Consider the following 22,421-nt stretch of genomic DNA (forward strand, 5'->3'; position numbering starts at 1 on the left):
CTGCTCAGATATATTTTTAACATACATAAACTCATTCCTTATCCTTTGTTTTCACTGTGTAAGTCCTTGATACGGCACACATTGATGCCTTTTTTTTTTTTTTTGCACACTTGTAATCACCAACCACTCAGACTCTCATCAGATTTATTGCTTAAATTCTATTTAAGTGAGTCCACTCTTGGGTAAAATAATTAAAGAATAGGGAGGGAAGTTGAGCTCGTCTTATAGGGGGCTTAAGAAAAGATGTAATTTAGTAGATATTCCATTCAGAAGCGCAATTCTAGTATAAAGAAACAGTTCTCCCACCCTCAAATCTGAGAACATTTCATGAAGTTTTCTGAGAAGATACAATAATTTTCATTCATTTTAATTTTTGCATCAGTTACAGTACATAATTATAAAGATAACTGACATTAACACAGGCCCGCCACACAGACGAGTGAGAATGTGGTCCCACCACATCCACGGGTTCTGAGCATCTCAGCGGTTGCCACTTTGAGCAGTTTTTAATTTCCATGGAATGTGCAGGCATCCAGAAGTTCTGTGAGATGAAACATAAGAGGAAGACCATCAGGTACTGCCTGTGCTTATTAAACACAATTCTGTTCCTATTTTCTAAAAGTAAATGGTAGATAATAAAGATTTTTTTTAAAACTCTCTCTCTCTTCCCCCACTAACTGATGTCAGTGCTAACCTTAAACATCTGTTTTCCTTTCCTCCTCTCTCATCATCTCTAATGCATGATATAATTTAACAAAGTTTCAGGCACACTCACAATAATTTGGTTTTTTCAGCTCTAATTTTATTTCTCCAACTTATTTCCTTTTGAGGCAGCTATGCTGTTTCTATCATGTACAGAAATAGAGAGGAACGACCTACTTAGTGTGCATATGTAGAAATGGCCTACTTAATGCTAGCAATGCTTTGTTTCTATTAATATTATTTATACATTTTACCTAAAATCTTTGAAAGTTGGTCCTTTATGAGTGGTATTTATCTGTCCTTTCCAGCCTTCTCCCTATACCGAAGTGCTCACACGCATACATTTTCATTCTCTCAGCCGAAAAATAGAAATACATATGTTAGCAAGTTCAATTCCCAGATGATCTCAAGTTCTATTGTACTCTGTCTTCTTCAGACAACTTGGCTTTTTTCCAGGTAGTCCTATTCTGTTGCCTAATTGAGTTGCAAGCTTGGTAAGCCAGGAGCAAGCCCTCCAAATCCTTGTGTTCCTATTCATACTGGCCCAGGACTTGGCACAGGTCATCCTTAATACAAACATGCTTACTGGACCCCGACTTTATTGCTCCTCTATTTATTCTACTCACCAGAGGGTAAGCACTGTCTCATGTTAGCAATAACCTGAAGATACTCTGGCCCTAAGTATTTTTGATAAGTTGTTTTGTCCTGAAGTTTAGCCAAACATTCCGTGTCATCACTGAAGAGCAGGTCCTTGTTTGGGGACTTGAACAGCTGGAACATCCTGTATTCAAACCCATTTCTTCCAAAGAGCTCCTGGATCAGACAGACAGACAGTGAGTGACCAGCGGCCCCGGGCAGCATGGGGTTGTGTGCTCTGCCTCAGAAGCCCTGAGCCTGCTGGGCTGCCCTGAGGCCCTGGGAAACCTGGGACACAGCGACATGTACGAGGCACTGTAGTCAAATGGCCAGAAGCATGGCCTCTGGGTTCAAATCCTGGCCCGAGCTTTTCCTGTCGTATGACTTTAGGAAAATTCTTGACTGAGCTCAGTGAACATCAGTTTACCCATTTGTAAATGGAGATAATTACACGAATTAGTGAGATGATCTGTGTAAAGTGATGGCTACATAGAAAGAGCACCACGTTTGCCGCCGTATCACTATCCATCCACCACTGCCGGATGCTTTCAGCTCTCTGGGTCGTGCTTGCAGGTCTCCCTGCTGTGTGGACCCCTCGCTACTTTGCCTCTTCTATTCCCTGGATCCGCCCCAGGCACTGACCACTGCCGTCTCTTCCTGCCTCTCCCCTCTCTTCTTTCGTCCACTTCCCTTGTACCAAGGTGGCAGCTCGCCCTGTGTGGGCCCCACCCCTTCAAAAGTCCACGACCAAGTGCTTCCTGTTTTGCCAGCTCTCACTGGGTCATCATTCTTTAACCGAGTTGTGCGCATATGCTAAGATATGGATTCCTCATTTGGGGCTCCTCCAGGAACGGGGTGTGCTAGTGTGAAATGCAGAAGAGCCTTTGGGTTTTCCCTGAGATCATCTGATCCAGGCAGCCTCTATTCCATACAATCAGCCCTTGAAGGCTGCCTGCAGAGGTCAGAAGCTGCCCAAATGTTGGCTCTTCAACTTTCATGAAGCCCAAAACAGTGCTCAGCCTGGCCAGTTCAGGAAACACACTGGGACCCTCCCTAGGTCAGGCAGAGGACCCTCCGTTCTGCCTTTCTCGCATGCGCCCAGCCTAGTGTGAAGGGATTGAGCCAACTCCCTTACTCCTGTGACAGAACAAGCCCAAGAGGTACCCTGGCTCTGCTCAGAGATCCGAGCGAGTCTCAGGGAGGCGTGGTGATGCCTACGTGTCTGAGACTCTTCCAGTCTTCTGTGATATTCTAGACAGCCCCAGAGCAAGAAGTGAACACAGCCACCAGCCTTCCACTTTCAGCAGACGCAGGACCCCCACTCAGGGAGGAAGGCCCCCTGCCCAGGGAGAGAGCACATGTGGCCGGGCTTGGTGGGGGGTGTGTGTGTGTGTGCAACTTTGCAAGTGAACTGAGTATTTGGAGGATGAGGACTGAAGGCACGTACCTGTTGGTTGAATAGCATTCTGCGGACAAAATCTGCCTTATCTTTCCTTGAGACCACAGCATGACTTGGGACTATGGCCAGGTGGCAGTTCTGGGCCTCAGTCACAGGCTTTCTGGTGCCATCAAGACACAGCAGTTGAAAGTCCTCCTTCTTCAGACCCTTTGCCCAGGCCTCGGGGTTCTTTCCTGGGGAGAAAGAGGAGGCGGATGGGCCAAAGCTGATGGCTGTGGTCAAAGTACCCTCACTGGGTGCATGTGACCGAACACCAGTGTCTGGGAGAATTACAGAGACAAATGAAACAATAAAGCTTTTAGAACAAAACAGAAGAGAAACATTCATAAACTCATAAACTCATAACCTTTTTGGTTAGTGCTTTTTCAGTCCCGTTGAAGGCAAAGATTTCTTCAACAGGCCTGAAAAGCACTAGCTGGAAAGGAAAAGACTGAGCAATTGAACTATTTTAAAATTAAGAATGTTCTTCAAAAGACATCATTAAGAAAGTGAAAAGACATGCCTTTTCAGAGAGGGATGAGATATTTGCAATACATACAGCTGACAAAAACTGGTATCCAGAATATACAGAATGCCTAAAATCAAGAGAGCAAACGTGCTCATATGGACAGTGGCCTCCGTGTATCTGTTGGTTGGGTTCAAGGCCAATGTGATAACCAACCCTGCCCAGTCTGACCAGACGTAAGAATTTTCTCATTCCCTAAATAAAAGACATTAGGACCAAAGTCACTGGAGTCTGATGGGGCTAATAAACTTCCCCCGTTGCCACCTGGGGAGTGATTTTCCAGGACAGACTCGGAGGTTTCCGAGGGAGGATGGGGCAGCGCCGGCACTGACCGTCAGTGTTCTGCAGGACCGTGGAGTGCTTCACAAAGGCCACGTCTCCCTTCTCCACCAGACACCTGCACGGCAAGGGTCAGGTCAGCAAGGAGGGCCGACAGGAGTGGGAGGGAGAGCGGGAGGCTCGCGTCCCCTCTCCCCGGGCCACTCGGCATGTCTGACACGGACCGCTTACTCCCCCACACACAACTGTCGTGCCTGGCTGTCCCTGGGAACTCGAGGGGAAATGTAATAGGAAAAGAAATCTGCTTGTTTTGTTTCTACTGTAGATACCCACTGTTTGCTTCCTTATTTTAAATGCAGATCAATTTCTCCACAGGAGATGCTTGTGCTCTCGTGTTAACAGGGATACTGGGGAGAGGGTACAGCTCAAATGGTAGAGCACATGCTCAGCATGCATGAGGTCCTGGGTTCAGTCCCCATGTATCCTCTCTAAAAAAAGTAAATAAATAAGTAAACCTAATTACCTCCGTCCCACCCCAAAACAAAGCAAACAAACAAACAAAAAACAGAGATATTCAAGGATGATTCTCAGTTAGATAGAAACTCACATCAGAGATTAAAATCAGCATGGAAGATGTGATTCTGAAGGAGTCATCACACACATACAGCTACTCAGCCTTAATACACGTTAACGTACATCACTAGGTATCTGTCCACACGTAATCCCCCCAAAAAAGTTTCTCTGTGTTTAAGGTGCATTTGTGTTGTTCAAGTACAGTCAGCTTACAATGTGTCAATTTCCAGTATATAGCATACTGTCTCAGTCATACATATACATACATATTATTCATTTTCATATTCTTTTTCATTATAGGTTACTACAAGATATTGAATATAGTTACCTGGGCTATACAGAAGAAACTTGTTGTTTGTCTATTTATGTACACTAGTTAATATTTGAAAATCTACTCAGCCATAAAAAGGAATAAAATAATGCCATTTGCAGCAACATGGATAGACCTGGAGATCATCATTCTAAGTGAAGTAAGCCAGAAGGAGAAGAATATAATACCATATGATACACTCATGTGGAATCTAAGGTATATTCTTTATGGGAAATGTTGAGCACACTGAGAAATCAGTTTTGTGATATTCAGTCAGTTCGAAATTGATATTAATCATTAATTTTCAGGAGCACCTCTCCAGTTGTCTCTCCAGTCTTCAGGTCTCTCTATTCTCAGCTAGGATCAATTACTCCCAATCAATCTTCCTACATAGACTTGCCCTATTTCTTTGCTTTACTCCCCCATCCAAAGACTCTCAGTCCTGAATGAGCATGATCACCTGCCTCAGGTGTGTCTGCACCTCAGCAGTAAGGCAGACCTGACCTTCCTGATCATTAACGTCACCTGGGCATTCTTGTGGTTCCTGCTCTATTCCAGACCCGTGGTTCTCAAAGCGTAGGCTGGACTTCCAGCATCAGCACCGTGGGGAACTCGCTAGAAATGTATATTCTACTAAGTTGCTTTGCTGTACCCATGATACTAACATTGGAAATCGACTACACTTCAATAAAAAAAAAAAGAATTAAAAAAAATGCACATTCTCAGCTCCCACCCCAGACCTACTACTGGCTCAGGAACTCTGGGGGTGGGGTACAGAATCTCTGTTTTAACAAGGCCTCTGGGAGATTCTGATTGGTGCTCAAGTGTGAGACCACTGCTGAGACACTCCCCTCCCTGCTCCATAGAGCAGTGACTTCAAAACGTTTTCCCACTTCCCGCAGACCTGTCTCTCCACATACCCTTCCCAACCTTCACTCTGACGTGTGCGCCCGCATCCCAGAGGAAACACAGAAATCATCACATGGGCTCATTTCAGCATCCTTCTGCCACATCCTGCAGCCCAAGTCTCCAGCACTCTTCTCCTGCCCTCCAGGTACAAAGGAGGGGGGAAGGCCTCCTCCCCAGGTGCCCTGCATCCCACCCTGCCCCCCTCAGGCACTTCCCACTGTAGTTATCCTCTGTCCTTTATAACCCTTTGCACTGTGCTCTTTCCATCAACATGCACACTTCTTTTTAAAACAAACAAACAATAAGCCCTGCCTTGGTCTCACACTGCCCTCAGCCATGGGCCTCTCTCCTTGACTCATCCAAGCACCTAAAAAGATCATAGCACTAACCATCAGCACCCCTGCACACAACCCTCTCTGACCCTTGCCAGTCATCTTATGGGACTGACTCACTATTGAATCGGTTCCTGCCGGAGTCACCAGATGCAGGGGCCAGTGCGCCGTCCTCGTTTTACTTGATCTCTCAAGTTCATCCTTTCCCAGTGATACGAAATTTCATCTTTGCTATAGACCAAATCTAGTCTGTCCATGGGTTTGTATTGGAAGGTGTTTCTTTTCCATTGATTGATTTGTCATTCACATAAACCAGCCCGGACTGATCACAGTATCACAATACTATATAGTATTAAAATGTGATTTTTTTTTTTTAGATTTTACATACTAAGCTTTATGTAGGAACTGAACATAAGAAAGAAAATAATATTAGCAGCCAACAGTTATTGAGCACTTACTGTGATGGCTGTCGTAAAATTTAATTGTCATAACAACATATGAAGAAGATAATTGTTATAATGTGATTTTTTATATCTAGGAAAACAAAATTGCCTCTGTAGAATTTTATTTATAAATTTTTGGTTCTTATTTGGTCTACCAAATTTTCATACTTTTTTGAGAACTGACTCCCCCTCCACATTCCCTTCAATTCACCTGATCACAGTGGAGGAAGCTAGACGTTAACAATGCAACTTCACTGCATGAGCTGGACAAGCAGGAAGTTTCACCTGAACTTGGCTGACAATCCCGTTTCCTGGGGGCCGGGACATTATGGTCTGTGTTTGACTGCTTCTTTATAACTGAGGAGCTGGAACAATATCGGGACTGCTGGTCACAGACTTTTTCCTCCATGTAGACTGAGAAACAGAAACCCACCATGTAGGAAAAGAGAAGTGAGGCAGATGTGCAGAAAGAAGAGAGACAGGGGAAGCAGAGTGTGTCCCCTTATGCTAAAAACTCATTCATCGTTTATCTGGAATTCTAATTTAACTGGATGGCCTGAATTTTACCTGGTGACTCTTGCCTTAAAGCATCTTGGCTGGGTCCTCGGGGGGGGCTCCCACACACCTGTTAAAACATCCCCTTGGATTAAGTTTGTTCACGTGAGGTTTTTTTCACTTGCAACCAAAGCCCTTATTCATTTTATTAAAGAAAAAAAGGTATTAATCAAGATAAATTGAGAAGATGTATAGTTTTCCAGAGAGTGAAAAGAGCTAAAGAAAACATAAAGCAAGACAGGTGGATATGAAACATTGGTGAGGGGGTGTGTGTGTGTGCATGTGTGTGTGTAAAATTACAGAGTGGCCAGGAAAGAAATCCCTGAAAAATTCTAAAGTTGATGAGGGACCTAGCCATGATGATATGAGAAGGAAGAGCACTCCAGATGGGGGTAAGAGCAAGTGCAAAGGCCCTGAGGCAGGAGCATGCCTGATATCTTCAAGGAACAGCTGGGATGCCAAGATGCCTGGAGCAGAGAGAGCAAGGGGAGAGGTAGGAAATTAGGTCATACAGCGCCTTCCCAGATCACAAAGGGGCCATACAGGTCAAAGAAGGACCTTGGCTTTTACTCTAAGTAATATGGGAAATCACTGGGGGGATTTAAGCAGAGAAATATGATGCTCTGACTTATATTTTAACAGAATCACTCTTGCTAATGTGTTCAGAATAGACTGTGGCTTGGGCAGGAATAGGACAGATGACAGAAACCTGTTAGCGGGGCTACAATCTGGGGAGATATGATGGTAGTTTGGATCAAGGTGGTACCAGTGAGGTCAATTCTGGCTACCCTCTGCAGGCCAACATGATTTGATGATGACCCAGATACAGAGTCTGAGAGAAAGAGTAGACACATAACATACTCACCCCAAGGTTTTGGCTTTTTCCAAAAGGAAAAATGGAGTTGCCTTTAACTGAGATGGGGAAGATGACAGGAGGTACTGGTTTGGGTAGGAGTGTGTGAAATTTCAGAAGCTCAGTTTGGGACATTTAAATTTGAGACGCTGATTAGAAATCCAAGCGGAGATGCCCAGGAGGCAGTTGGATATATGACTCTGGCATTCCACCTGGAGATTTGAAGAGATGGCTGAACAGGAATGTAAATTTAGGAATTGTCAGCATATAGATGGATCAAAACTAGATAAAACCACCCAGGTGTGGGCATGAAAAGAGAAAACCAAGGATGAAGCCCTGAGACACGCCGACAGGTAGAGGCTGGGGAACAAGGCAGAACCAGCAAAGAGACTGAGACACAGTAACAGGACAGAGAGGAGGGAATCCAAGAGAGTGTGGTGTCCTGAAGCGCAGGAAGAAAATGTATGCAAGAGGAGGAAGTGATGGGTGGTACCAATGATCTGATCTTTGGATTTATTTAGCAACATTGAGGCCACTAGTGATTTAAAAGTGCAGTTTCCTCTGCGTGGCAGGTGGTGGTGTACCAAGGGGGAGGTGTGTTGGGAGCAGACTCCCCACGTGCCAACAGTGAGGAGGAAGGTTTTCTGTAGGTAATTTAAATACAGTAATAAAACCAGCTCCACTGGTTGGGGGTGGGGGAGGTGAACAGATTCTCAAACTGGGTTTTAGGGAGATTGAAAGGAGAAAAACTGAAATGAGCAAGGATGTGAAAACACACTGCTTCGAGGAATTGTAAAGAGAAGAAGCAACTTGGGAAGTTGCTGGAAAGTGAGATCAAGAGATGTTTTACCTATTTCTTTATGTTTGAGATGAACAGATAGCAGCATGTTTGTATGCTGATGGAAACCATCCTGGAGAGAATGAGATGTGAGGATGCAGGAGAGAGAGGGAAGTACTGGGGCCATGCCCTCAAACGAACTGGAGGGGAGGCGACTAGTGCAGGTGCAGGACTGGGCTCAGCCAGGAGGCAGCCTGCTCTTCCCGAATAAGAGGACAGAGGGCAGCGTCGATGGGCACAGAGGCCAGCACAGGGGCAGACGTAGCAGTGGGACATCCTCTTTTTTGTCACTGTTGTTTTTTTTAACATCTTTATTGTGGTATGGTTCCTATACAGTAAAATACACGTATTTCAGATGTACACTTTGATGAATTTTGATAGATGTGTAACACCAGTGACACCACCTCCACAATCAAGATAGCTAACAGCTCCATCACTCCCCAAGGGGTGCAATTTTCAAACTCCCAATTTACCCCTTCCCACCCCCTTTACTCCTGGTAACCATAAGTTTGTTCTCTATGTCTGAGTCTGTTTCTGTTTTGTAGATAAATTTGTTTGTGTCCTTTTTTTTTTTTAGATTCCACATATAAGCAATATCATATGGCATTTTTCTTTCTCTTTTTGGTGGGACATCCTCTTTTGGTTGCTTCCATTTTCTCAGGTGAAATAGGAAACAATGGTGTGACAGATGGAGGAAGAAGTTTTGGAGGACTGAGGAGAGGAAAGAGTTTGGAATGGTCTTCCAGGAGAGGAGGCTGGTGACTGTGTTAGGTAGCGAGATAAGTGGGGGCACTGGGCAGACAAATGGAAGAGAGGGAGTGTGGTCCAGATGATGGCATTATACCCGCCTCCAGCATAAAGGGGCTTTACTTCTTATAAATGAGTGGCAAGAAACTGGTTAGAACCCCACAGCCACGACTGCACGGTAGCAGAAAGGAATTAACCAGATACAACCCAATGTTCGTTGTATTATAATTAACAATGAGGTTTAGGCCCCCTGCCATGGGTGTTTCTGTGTACACCATGGATAAGGACATGCGCAAAGGAGCCAAACGTGACTCAGCACTCCAGGGACAAGAGCTGTCAATCAATCAAGAGACCACCTCTAAGCGAGGGCATGAGAGAAAAGAGAGACAAGAACCGTGGCTTTTTCCTCCTTTGAATCAGCTCGTCTCCCATTCTTGGGGCTTACTTTTCCCTTCTTTTTAAATAAATCGTTTAAAACCTTTCGCTACACAACGAACCATGTCCTGACTGTAAACTTGTCTTCCATGTATGACAAGAATCGGGGTCTTTACCTTTTGGGGTAACAAGTGGACTAGAGACAGAGGGCTCATCTGAGTTGGGTTCTCACTACTTCACAGGGAGGCCTGTCAGCTGGAAGTGTCAGCGCTGAGTAGTGGGAGGCTGGACCTAACCCAGGTCGGGGCTCAGCCAGGGGAGGGGACAGGCATCTGAAGATGTGCACAGCGGGGTAATTATCACGGTTCGCTGTGGAACGTGTGCTGGGTATGGAGGGGGAGGACAGGAAGTGGGGTGAGAACAGAGAAGAGTCTGCAGGACCAACAGATCACAGGTCAGTGGGAGTGAAGGGCTGTTGAGTCAGGAAGCTAGAGGGAGAGAGAGGCAGGCAGGAGGTGATGGGGAGAATAAGACGTTCGGAGCTAAGATCATTCACCTTCATTTTGGAAAGAGGGGAAGTCATGGTTCAGGACAAAACTCTGAGGATGGCATTCTAGGTCCTCTGTGATGCTATCATAATCATACTAAAATGGGGCCATCGATCCTAATATCAATGCACCTCCCAATGTAAAGTTAAACTATTTTAGCCTAGGTTTAATGTTCAGCAATACTGTGGTAGCAGGATCTGTGAAATAGGTCACTGATGTATGGCTTATGAAGGGGACAAAACTGGAGAGGACAGGACGAGGTAGTTTGGTAGTGCGATGAATAGAAGGGTCATTTCTAGAGGCTCACGCCATCTCCACACCATAGCCACACAGCCCAAATCCACACAACATGCCCTAGTGCCTCAAAGTGTCCACACTGCCCACTCACTGTCCCCTCCTCCCATGTCCACCTCTCAGGCCTCAAACACAGCATGATCTGTCCCAGCCCCTGCCTTTGTCCTCTCTGGTCCTTCCTCCTGGATTGCTCTTCTCCCAATTTTCTCAGTCCTGATGCCCTCTCAGTTTTTAACCCTCTGATATGGCCCCTCTGATACTGAGGCCTTCCCTAGTCACCTTTGCTAAGATTGTCCTTGAGTCACTGCCCACCCTTTGTTACCTCCGTAGCACTTTATCACAGTTTGGAAGTGGTTGTCCTTTATGACTTTTATCCTACTGTCCCCACGAGACTCAGGGAGTTGTAGGAGATGTGTGTCCCATTGCTGCTATAACCCCTCTGCCTAGAACAATGCCTGCCACATACTAGGTGCTCAATAAATATTTCTGGAATGGATGAAGGAGCCCAGAAATATCTGTTCTTAAACTGTACTCATCCACTGGGTGTAAGAAGCACGTGTGCAGTGTCCTTCTTTTTATTTTTTTTTTAATTGAAGTATAGTCAGTTACAATGTGTCAGTTTCTGGTGTGCAGCACAGTGCCCCAGTCATGCATATGCATAACATATATTCGTTTCCATATTCTTTTTCATTAACGGTTATTACAAGATAGTGACTATAGTTCCCTGTGCGATACAAAAGGAATTTGTTTTTTTATCTATTTTTATATATAGTGGCTATTGTTTGCAAATCTCAAACTCCCAAATTTATCCCTCTTCCTTTTATTTTAAACTGAGTCTCTGAAAGATCCTGTGACCTGTTCACAGACACACAAAAGAAAGGATCAAAGATAGAAGCGGGGTTGAGACCCTGCGTCCGTCATTCTTGCCTCTCCCCAGGCGCCCTAGGTCAGCTGGCTCTGCCCCAGAGTTCCAGTCCTCGGGGCCACCTGGAACCTGCAGCTCTGTCTGTTCCGTAACTCTGGCTCCTCCTAAATGTAGCACCCAGACAGCGGGATGATGAAAGAGCTGAGAGGATAAGAAGTTCACTGGGCTGGGGCCCAAGTGGAAGGGGATGGACGGACGCTACTCACCTGAGTGCCCCACTGGAGCCGTAGTACCCCTCCTGGCTGTTGGGAGCACACCTGTGGGCTGACTTACTGTGACCGCTGCAAAGAGCACAGAGGCTGGACTCTGGATCAGACCCAGGGGCACAGCTTTGACTGAAGAATTTATCTGCACAGGAGGAAACAGGAGGTCAGCTTTTGTAGCCTGTGTTGGCAAGAAAGACTCAGATTCTGTCCCTAAAATTGCCTGAGTGATATAAAGACACATTCAGGTATTTAATACCATATTATTAGAAACAAAAATCTTATGGAATAAAAAAAAAGTTGCAGCTGGAGCAAAGTAAAGGGGGACTGGCTGAAGCTGGGACAAGGGTCTGTGAACTCACAGAAGTCCTGGCACGGGGCAGTGGCGTGGAAGGGTGGACACAGATTTAACACTAAGAGAGAGGACAGAATTGGAAGTCCTGGCTGGCTGCACCTGTCCCGCGTGCTTCCTGACCTGTGCTGCCCTTGTCCTTCTCAAGGTCGGCCACCATGACTGAAAGGCCAGAAAGTGGCCGGAGAGGCCTAGCCACCAAGCCTTGTGCCCGGGGCACCGTGGTGAGGAAACCTTACAGGCGCCGCCCTCCTGGACCCCAAGCCCCCGGGCAACAGTCTCAACTCAAGTAACCACACCAGTGAATTCGTGTGTCTCCACTGTGCTCTGGGGAAAAGAACATGGTTCCAAGGCTACAGATAAAGGAACGCGGTGTAGACAGGGGAGTCAGATAAAGAATAAATAGGAATTACTCAAGTGAAGGGCGAAGGGACAAGCTTTCCAGACAGGGAGCAGCTTCTGCAAAGGCCTAGGGCGAGGGTTTCGGGGGAGTGGGGCAAACAGCACAGAGAGCTTAATGGAGGCCATTGGGCCTGGCCCACCCAGAGGCCCAGTGAGTGAGAGGAGTCCGGGTCCGGTTTTGCACCTTTGTGTACATCTGTTCTTTATCCATACAGAAATGGGAAGCCTCTGAAGGGCTTTAGACAAAGCTGGCCCAGGGGTCTAGCAGTGGGGTGAGCCGGGGAAGATTGGGGTGCAGGCAGCAGGCAGGAGTCCAGGGGATGTGAGGGCAGCTTGGACCAGAGCAGCACAAAGGGGAGGGGCCAGGTAGAGGGAGGAGAAGCTGGCATCACTGGCGATGGACGGGCGTGTGGAGGATGACAGCTTGGTTTCCAGCTATGCCTGTGGCTGGACTGTGGGGGTCTCCTCCAAGCTAGGTAGCCCTACGGAGATGACACATTCCGTTTTGTACAGGCTGAGCTTCATGTGCCTTTGCGCTATCCGACTACACAGTGTCAAGCAGGCAGCTCGATATATACAGGTCTGGAGGTCAAGGAGAGATCTGTGCTAGGGAGGAAAACTTGACAGTTATCAACTTACAGACACAACATTAATAATTGTGACAGCAGCAAACATTTATCTAGTGCTCGCTATGTGCCTAGCTTTGCATAGATAATATTTGTTTAGATGGTAATCAAGGCTAGAGGCATGGATGTGAGTGCTTGGGGGTTGGATTTAGAGTAAAGGAGAAGTTGCTTTAAGCAACTCAAATATTTATTAACCAGGTTGGGAAAGGGGGACTTTGTAGGGATAGGAGGAAAAGGGTAGCAGTGTGTTTTCACAAGAGCCAGAAGATTGTGGATTAAGGTGATTTGAAGAAGGAGAGGTCATGGAGGAACAGGTTGAGCAACACAGAGGTCCCCATGGCCTTGAGCAGACCTCTCTGTGTAGAATGATGCTGTGGAGCCCGAGGGCGGGGAGAGCAGCCGTGAGCAGGAGGTGAGTGGCTCAGACCGGGCTTCGAAGAGGTCTGGCCTTAAAGGGGAGGAGTAGGCTGGAGGGGAATGTTGGGAGCGGGAGGATTTTTACAGATCAAAGACACTGGATGCGTTTACATGTTGAAAGAAATTGTTGGCTCTATCAGAGGAAGAAGTAGCAGTCACCAAGGGTGAGGGTCTGGGGAGGGGCACAAGGCAGGGGCCCACACCAGGTGCTGGTGGGAGGGCTGGCTGGTTGTGGGGGGAGGCTGAGCAGATGCGGCCAGCAGAGCCCTCAAGCTTTGGCTGGTGGGGTGTTGACGGGAAACTTTTTGACTTTCAGTTGTCCCTTGCAGGTGCAGATGAGATCATCTGCTGAGAAAGGGTGGTAGGTGGGTGTGGGGTGGAGGTGTATGGACAGTTAGGATGTTAGGATAATTATTCAGAAGTGTGGGGTGTGGAGCAGAGAAACGGTGGGGGTGCTCCTGAGTTCCGGGGCCCCCTGAGGCCAGCAGCTGGAGCATTTCCATGGAACGAACTGCTCTGCGCTGTGACATCCTCCAGCTATGTTCAGCTGCTAAGTGCAGAGGGCTGAGATGGCAGTGATGGGGTTCATGCAGGGCTGGGATCTGTCAGATGGCTAAGGACATCAGGGGGGCAGGAGCCTGTTAAGTATTGGCAAGAGTGTTGCTGAAATGACTAACGTGAAAATTTAAGAGGAGGATGAAAATGAGAGATGAAGATTCACTGGTCTAAAGTTTTCAATTAAGAAAGCAGCCAATTCAGTTTACATGGGAAAACAACACAGGCACACACACCCCCCGCATGTGCACACCTACACCCCGCTCTTGCATTGCAACCCAGGCTCCTTCCCCGAGTCAGATGAAAGACACAAAGAGTAGGATATTTCCCTGAGATCTGCCCTTTGGGCCAAGCCACGCCCCTCAGAAGCAAGCGGGGGGGGGCAGGAGATGTGAAAGGGGAGTCTAGCTAAGGAGATGTGAAGCCGCCCACTTGTCTGTCCAGCCCTGGACCACACCACCCATTCATGCCGTTCCTTGATCTGAAGTTCTCCCCTATTCCGGCACAGGCCCCAGGGAGGGGCTGCCACCCCGCCGCCCAGAGCACACTCACCGAGTTTACAGGACCCAGTCTGGTTGTGTATGAAACCCATGGGGACGTGCCAGCCTGCAGAAGTGCCAACTGCGCCATGGCAGGACTTCTTCCCTTGCAGAGAGTTCCAGGTGAGGTCGGCATCTGACTTCTTGACCACGGCCACGACGTAGTAACCTTGCAACAGAGACATCAACGTGCAATTTCAAGTCCTCCAGGGCCCTCCAAAAATGTACCCCGGGGCCACTGCAGCTCTCCCCCACCTGCCGTTTGCCCAGGGGAGGGGGACAGCTCGAGGCCCTCGCCTTGCTTGAGCAGGAGATCCTCCCAGTATACATCACGGTTAGGTACTGGGCCAAACAGTCTGACTCTAATGCTCTCCAGGCATGTCTGCATACATACACTCACAAATATTTATCCACACACTTCGGACTTGTTCAATGGAATCCTCCTCTACATTCTTTTCTGCCAGTTGCCTTGTTCTTCCTCAATGATACGTTGTAGACAGCTTGTTGATTCCTTAGAAGTAGATGCAGCTATCTTATTCTATTTATTAGTTGAAGCTAAGTTACGTCCCTCTGTCTGGAAGTATGGTATTTTATAATCCCCTGCTGGTGAGCATTTATGTTGTGACCCACTTCCCCTATTACAAACCACTTCTCTAAACAAATCTTTGTACGTAGGAGTGTGCATCTGTTTGCATTATTTCTGTTGAACAGAAAGAGCTTTAATGACTTCTTAAAGTTGTCTTTGATTTTCTAGGTTTGCAATAATACCCGCATCTATGACTCCCCTACCCCCGTGAGGCCTCCACATGGCCCCGGGCAAGCCAGGGGCAGGCTCCTGCCCGCCGTGCTGACCTCCGTGCAGAGACGGGTGGCAGCACGTGCCGGGGAGCACCCTGGGGGCTCAGCAGGGGCACAGGGTTTCCAGTCACGTGGCCTCTGCTCAAGCCCAGGTGCCGCCACTTCCCGGCTGTGTGGCCCTGGGCAAGTCCCACAGTCCCTGAGCCTCACTTTCCCATCTATGTGACACGGACAACGATGCCACATGCCAGAGGATGCTGAGCAGAGTGAGCAGGAACGTGCAAGCAGGAGTCCTCTGTCGACTGTGGAGGACCTGAGAATTAGTAATTATTATCACACAGCTCACCACAGACTTAGCTCCTCACAATGAACTCGGTGGCAGGGTCTTCTTTTATTTCACATCTCTAGTAACTTTTGTTTATTTGTAAAGCTTTCCTCATCCTCTCCCGGACAACAGGCCTTTACCTTTAAGCCACAGTGTCACTGATTCTGACTCACCTTCCGTGGGTGTGTTTACACACTTAGATCCAAACTGCTCTTTGCCATCATGAGACACTAAAAAGAAAAAGAAAAACAACTGAGGTACAGGGCATTAAACGCTCACATTACTCAAGCCAGAGTCATAATTCTCAATCTCAATAGGATTAAAATGAGGAGAAACGCTCACTCAGCAGTTTGTCATTGGCCGCCAACAAGCCAAGATTCTGCAGGCCTACTTTACCTCCTCCCCATGATCTTTGTTATTTGAACATTAGGTTCCATCCCAGAATCTGCTCAACACTCGGGGAGCTACAGACAAGGAAAATGGGATGTTCGTTGAAGGGGTTGAGGGGGAGAGCAGAAGCCACTGACGGCCTTGCCAGAGGTCCTGTCGCATTTGCTGTTTGGTTCTAGTCATCCTGACACTCTTCCCTTCAGAGCTCTGGGCTGGGAGGCAATCGTTAGAGTCTTGCTGTGTTGGAGGGGAGGGATCCAGCCCACGCGGTCAGAAAGACCTGGATGCAGCCTTTATTCTACCTGAGACACATCACTCAACTTCCCCCAAGCCTTAGTTTTCACACCTGTAAAATGGGGATCCCACTATGTTCACTACGTTCAACTTCACAAAGTTGTTTTGCTTTGAAGGACAAAGCGTGGTTTCTCCCTCACTGCCAAGCAGATGGGGGGTTCAACAAATGATACTGGTGAAATGCTTTTTCTGGAGGGGGGGGCTTTATTTCTCCAGGTGGATGGATCCCCACTAAAGACCAGGACCTTGTGGCCCCATGCTTCAGTGTCCCAGTGCAGCTGAGTGAGTTAATTTGGGATTAGCAAATTTGGCAAAAGGATCTAGGCACCTGTGGCTCATAGGGTGGTTTCCACTGTCTCACCTGTGACAGAATGTGTTTTCTTCTGCCCTCAGCCAGGGGGCCAGCCAGCAGGTCTGTCCTCCTGAACTGATGGGCCCTCTAACTCAAGGACAATTTGCCGAGCCCTGTGGCCAGCTCTATGCCACGCCCTCCAGCATCACCTTTTCAGTAATAAAGGTGTTATTCTGATTTATTTCTGCCTAACTCCTGCCTCTATATCTTAATTGGTTCTGACTCTGGGGAAGTTAGATGTAATCTACTAGCTCCCTTTGCTCCAACAATAGTTACTGTTATCTCAACACTGAACTAAATCATTTCCTCATCTTTCCATGTCCACGTAGCCCAGAGGGAAGAAAACACAGAGACCCTTCCCCCGACGTACGGTAGTTCTCTGCCAGGACAGGCACCAGACCACACTTGCCCGCGATGTAGACAAAGCCTCCATCCAAGGTCATGGCATCAGCTTCTCCTTTCTGAAGTTAAGAAATAAATCAACAGCACAACAGTGAGGCTGTTACGCTGTCTCACCCTCAGAGGTTTCCACCTCGTTGGCTTCCTGTCCCATGTCCTTTGATAAACCAGATGGTGGATTACCCTAAGCTTGTACCACATAAACACAGGGTTTAGAAACCTGGTCACGCCTTTAGCCTGTTCACCCAGGAGCAAACACCCAACCCAGGTCATGCTCCCTGGATGTCTCTGTGTCCTCTCATGGGACCCATTCTGAGTACCGGGCACGCTCGCTCCGCACTTTCTTTGTGACCATTGCCACTCACTCCACAATCCACATGGTCTGACTCAGGGTATGTATTTAATCTGTTTCTATGCAACACGTTTTCTTCTATATGGCAGAGTTTAATTCTGTTCCTATAACCCCATTAGCACACTACTCAAATAATTCATTAAAATTAACATATAATTTTAATCAATAAACTTTTCCAACAGCTTAACAAAATATGTGTACCTACGGTCACAGATGAGGTGATCAAGAAGAAAACACACAGACACACTCTCTGCTCTTCACCTGTTCACTGCCCTTCCAGAAAACTGTCTTAAAACAGTAGTCATGGTAATAAAATAAAATAAAATAAAATAAAATAAAATAAAATAAAATACAGTAGTAACTATAGAAGCAAAAACTTACCAAGCCCTTACTGTGTACCAGGTCCTTTTCTAAACACTTTAGTGATTACAGTGATTACAGGTGTATTCCTCACAAAACCCAGCAAGGTAGGCACTATAATTCTCCCCCTTTCAGACATTAGTAAACTGAAGCAGAGAGAGGTTAAGTAATTTGTCCAATAGACAGCCACTAAGACTTAAACTTAGGTAGTTTAATTCCTTAGCTTCTGCCCATAATCACAATGTAGCAGCCTCCGGGATCTGACTGCTCCAAAGGACACATCCCTAAATACAATTCTATGTACGTTTTTTTTCCACCCATAAAATGAGTGAAAAATCTGCCTCATAGGCTGATCATGAGGATTAAAAGAGTTAATACAAGTTAAGAGTTCATACACATGCGTGGCACTTAAAGTAACTCCAGATATATTGACTGTCATTAATATTAAAGGTACACTCAGAAATATTGATGGATATAAGGCAAAAATCTTCAACCCCATATTATCTATAATGGCAAAGGATTTGGAAATAATTCAAATGCAGATATTTAGAAATTGGCTAAGTAAGTTGAGGCAGAAATACTTGGTGGACTATTATGCAGCCATTAAAAACATATTTTAAATGAATGCTTCATTAGCTAAGAAGTGCACCAGCTGTGCTCAAGAATTGAAACAATAATAATTGCTAACATTCACTGACTTTTTATTATAGGCCAGGCAATGTTACAAGCATTCAAATTTATTTAATTCTGATAATTGACAAATTTAGGAGACTGTATACATTGCAAGATCTTAATATTATGAGTTGGTCCCAGGAAGGTTTACCAAAATTATGAACTTCTTAAGAAAAACTGTAGTGTCTCCTAAGTTTGTCAGTTTTTCAGCCTTTTATTTATAAATTTATTTTTTTCTAATCTCAAAAATATTGTCTGCTCATAGAGAAATGGACAGTTAATAACCAATGCCATACCATAAGTCAGAAATTATGTGGTGCTAATTTTTGAGTGATGAAATTGTGAGTATTATTTATTTTTCATTTCTCTTCCAGAGTGTAAGATCTTTATCACCAGAAAAAAAAAAAAAAAAAACTTACTTGCCCAGAGGACTGAAAAGATTGATTTGCTTTCACAATCCACAGGGGCCCTGACTACCCCACTTCCAAGGCAAGACCCTCAGAGCTCCCTGGACTGCAGAGCTGAGCTCTTTTTTTTTATGTGGAGGGGTGGATTTAGGTTTATTTATTTATGTATTTTTTTAATCGAGGTACTGGGGACTGAACCTAGAACCTTGTGCACACTAAGCATGTGCTCTGCCACTGAGCTATACCCTCCCGCCTGCAGAGCTGAACTCTTAAGGAGTCTGGGTCCTGGGCTGCTCTGTACTTTCAAGCTGGAGGGACCTGTGGGTACAGCGGGGAGGGGAGCTTTGGAGAGTTGGGGGCAGCACATAATAGGTACGTCTCATGCTCAAGGCTGATGGGGAGACACTCAGGAAGGGAGCCTTCAACCTGACTCAGCAGAAGCGCCGTGTGCCCGGGTGTCCAAGCCCAGCTGCGAAAGCCCGGCCCTGCCTACCACGATGGCGGCAATGCAGTCCTCAGTGGTCTCCTCCACTGTGCACCTCAAGATGCCACCGCTCAGGGCGCTCCACTCGTCACACTTGGCCTTCTCGTGCTGGCTCACTGCGCACCACATCACCCTCTGGGGGTCTTCTGCACCTAGAAATGGTGGAGAAGAGCCAGAGATCCAAAGGAAGCCCCGAGATGGGACTAGGAGGTTAGCGCCCCTGGCTTCAGAGTGGCTGTCCCATGGGCCCTCGCTGACAGGCTTGGCATGTCTTGTGCCCATGTTGCAGCTCATTCCCACTCATCACCTCCCAGGAGACATGAGGAAATTGGTTCCCAGAAAAAGCAGTGAAGACAGAGCAACAGCCCCCCTCCGTACCTCCCCAAATCAGACATCAGCTCCCCGGGGGGAGGCTTCTCTGAGCCCCAGCCCAGCGCAGGGCCTTCTGGGGTTTTCTCTCACAGGACAGGGTTCTCCCATCCAGAGAGTGTCCCCCAGTCAGAAGTCAGTGCCATCTGTTCTGGGTGAGCCTGCTTGCTCTCCCCCTCACCCAGTCTTTGCTCTCCAAGTATGCACACGTTTAACCCAGAGGTTTGGGTAGATGTTCAGTAACTACTGGCTAACTAAATAAAGGGGGGAAAAATAAGGAAGGAAGAAATGAACCATGAACCATTGGGATCCAAAGGAAAGTAGGAGCTGGATTAGAACCTGAAATTCTAGCTCTGCTCCTGACCTTGGCAGAGGCCGTGTTCCCGTTTCAGTTTAGGATGGCCTGTTTTCCCCAGCAAACAGACCTACTGCCAGGTGGGACAACCCTGGTTAATCCAAAGGCGCCAGGACCATCATGACCTCAAGTTGCCTGTAATCTGTGGGTCTTCCAAACCCGTTTTGATCCCATTATTGAGACCTCTTCCCAGCTCAGCAGAAAAGCCCCACAGGAGCCCAGCACAGTTGGTAGCACCCTCGGGCCCCTCCAGCGAGGCTTGCAGACACCGGGAAAGCCCCCTGGGCCCCCACCCTGCCCCTGCCAAGCTCTCCAGGTCCCTCCCAGGACCTTACCCACCTCTCCTTAGACGCTCAATGGCAGCAACATACTCATATCCCAGGTACAGCTTGGTGTCCATCTTAGGTGGGACTCTTAACAACCCCTGGGTGGCGTCTGTGAACAGCAGGTCCTTTCCATGAGGAGAGTGGAAGAGCTGGAATCCTGTTGTCTTGTCTTTTCCAAAATGTTCCTGTTCAAAGGATAAAAGAAACGGTGACAGGAGGAGGCTGGTATAGAGAGGTAAAGGGCAGACAAACGCCAAAGCAGACAAGGAAAACAGAAAGGGAGGGAAATACGAGCGCTGAGAGTGAAGGCCGTGACCGAGGCCCTCCGCAGCCCCTGTGGCTCACGAGGTTCCCGAGTCTTCTCCAGGGAACGCTTGACTCAGATCCCAGCTTGTCCACCTTGGGCAGCCTCAGGGAAACTGCCAGGGGTTGCCCCCCAGGGCTGCACAAAGGGTGATGGGCCCCATGGGCCAGGCAGCTGTCCCTCTCCTGTGCCGCTTTCCCATGGGGCAGTCAGTGACGGCAGCCTCACCGCTGGCCGCCTGATTTTGCCCCAGGTGGCTCCAGCAGGCTTCATCCTGAAGCAGCTGGTGATCCAGGACCTTTAAGCCTGGAGGTCAGGAGTTTGCCACCCTAGGCCTGCCACTGAAGGACTTCAAGCAGTTCCTTCCCCTTTCTGACCCCCCCAAAAACGAAGGGCTCTTGGCTTATAACTCCTGCCACCTGGCCCAAACCCATTCCTGACTGTACCTCCCCATAGCACCCATCCACACGCTTTTTGCAATGTCTGTCTGCTCTTTGCTTTTGCAGGGGCTCAGCACGAAATGTCACCTGCTACGTTCTCTGGCATACCCCCACACTTCCTTGGGGTGCACACATCTTACTCTCTGGGCCCAGGAACCTTCCCAGAGACAGTCTGCAAATCAGTCCCTCTGTCCTTTTCAAAGGACACAATCCACGCCCCCAAGGTTGTGCCCTCTGGGGATGATTTGTGCGCACAATGTGCTCGTTGTACATTCCGTGAGGGGCCCAAGGGCAGGTCTTTTTGTCTAGTCCATCTCTGAACGTCCAGTGCTGAGCAGAGGGCACTGACAGAGACGGGGTGGTGACAGATGGGGGCTGGCTGTGAGAGAGGGCAGCCAGCGCAGGACAGAGAATGCTCACGGCCGCTGAGGTGCCCTGTCAATGGGATTGGCGGAACAGCTCCTGGAGGAAGGACATCTGTGCTGCATCCTGAGGGCCCCTTTAGGACTGAGAAGAATAAAATGGGGCAACAAGGGGCTTCTGTCAAGTCTTTGGGCCACCATGTGGATGACGCCAAACAAGGGAAGTTTCGTGGCCACTGCAGCCTTTCCTGCATCCAGACTGAGTGCTTGTTGGTGAAGTGGAGGACTTGTGGCCTGGGTCCTGCTGTGTCCAACACCCAGGACTTCCAGAAGGCTAGAAGGAATGAAGGGAAGTGCCCCAAATCCAAGCAGGGGCCCCTGAGCAGGAGGAGCGGGCAATGGGTGGGTTACCTGGGCCTGGTTGAGAAGCTCCCAGATCAAGTCCTCCTTGCCACCCACACTGCGGGCCACGACAGCGTGGGAAGGGACCCGCACCAGGTGGCACTCCTTGTATTCGTCCACAGGCTTCCGGGTGTTGTCCCTGCAGAGCAGCTCATACTGGTCCCTGTCAGCCTTGTTAGCCAGGTTCTCTGGGGGACTGGAAGCCCAGATGAGCCAGCTGCAGGCAGAGCCACAAGCCCTGGTCCCTGCTCCTCCCCGAATCACAAACTATTTGGGGATTTGCTGAAATAACTTTCTGGGCCCAAGATGGAGCCACTCCTGCCTGGGATGACACGTCAGCCACCCGAAACTTAGATGACTTCCACGTGCCTGTAAGTGCTCCACTTGGCCAGAAGCGCAGCCCCGTCGGTCAGCCAGTTCCCCAATGCCAGGTCACCCCTGGCATCTATCCTTCCTTCCTTCCTCTCACGCCCTGCAAAGTGGGTTCTGTGGCCCTGTTAGGTAGTTAGATAAGTGGGGGCACTGGGCAGATAAGTGGAGGAGAAGGCAGATGGTCCAGAAGATGGCATTACGCCCGCCTCCAGCATAAAGGGGCTTTACTTCTTCTAAATGAGCACCAGCAAGAAACCGGTTAGAACCCAACAGCCACAACT

The 22,421-nt window shown here is 47.9% G+C and overlaps 1 protein-coding gene across 1 annotated transcript in view; it reads right to left on the reverse strand.

The window, feature by feature from the left end:
* Positions 1 to 351: 351 nt before the first annotated feature.
* The window catches only part of LOC102515239 (inhibitor of carbonic anhydrase-like), a 36,360-nt gene continuing 14,290 nt past the window's right edge, over positions 352 to 22,421 (reverse strand). The window contains exons 7-17 of the mRNA XM_006179715.3: positions 21,778 to 21,956; positions 20,274 to 20,445; positions 19,220 to 19,362; positions 16,907 to 16,997; positions 15,674 to 15,730; positions 14,391 to 14,546; positions 11,490 to 11,631; positions 3,635 to 3,699; positions 2,786 to 2,970; positions 1,329 to 1,515; positions 352 to 541 (exon numbers count right to left, since the gene is read on the reverse strand). Coding sequence (XP_006179777.1) covers positions 507 to 541; positions 1,329 to 1,515; positions 2,786 to 2,970; positions 3,635 to 3,699; positions 11,490 to 11,631; positions 14,391 to 14,546; positions 15,674 to 15,730; positions 16,907 to 16,997; positions 19,220 to 19,362; positions 20,274 to 20,445; positions 21,778 to 21,956 — 1,412 coding nt within the window. The 3' untranslated portion in view covers positions 352 to 506. The remainder of the gene's footprint in view (positions 542 to 1,328; positions 1,516 to 2,785; positions 2,971 to 3,634; positions 3,700 to 11,489; positions 11,632 to 14,390; positions 14,547 to 15,673; positions 15,731 to 16,906; positions 16,998 to 19,219; positions 19,363 to 20,273; positions 20,446 to 21,777; positions 21,957 to 22,421) is intronic.

The sequence above is a fragment of the Camelus ferus genome, chromosome 1 (assembly GCF_009834535.1).
Source record: "Camelus ferus isolate YT-003-E chromosome 1, BCGSAC_Cfer_1.0, whole genome shotgun sequence".
NCBI classification, from domain to species: domain Eukaryota; kingdom Metazoa; phylum Chordata; class Mammalia; order Artiodactyla; family Camelidae; genus Camelus; species Camelus ferus.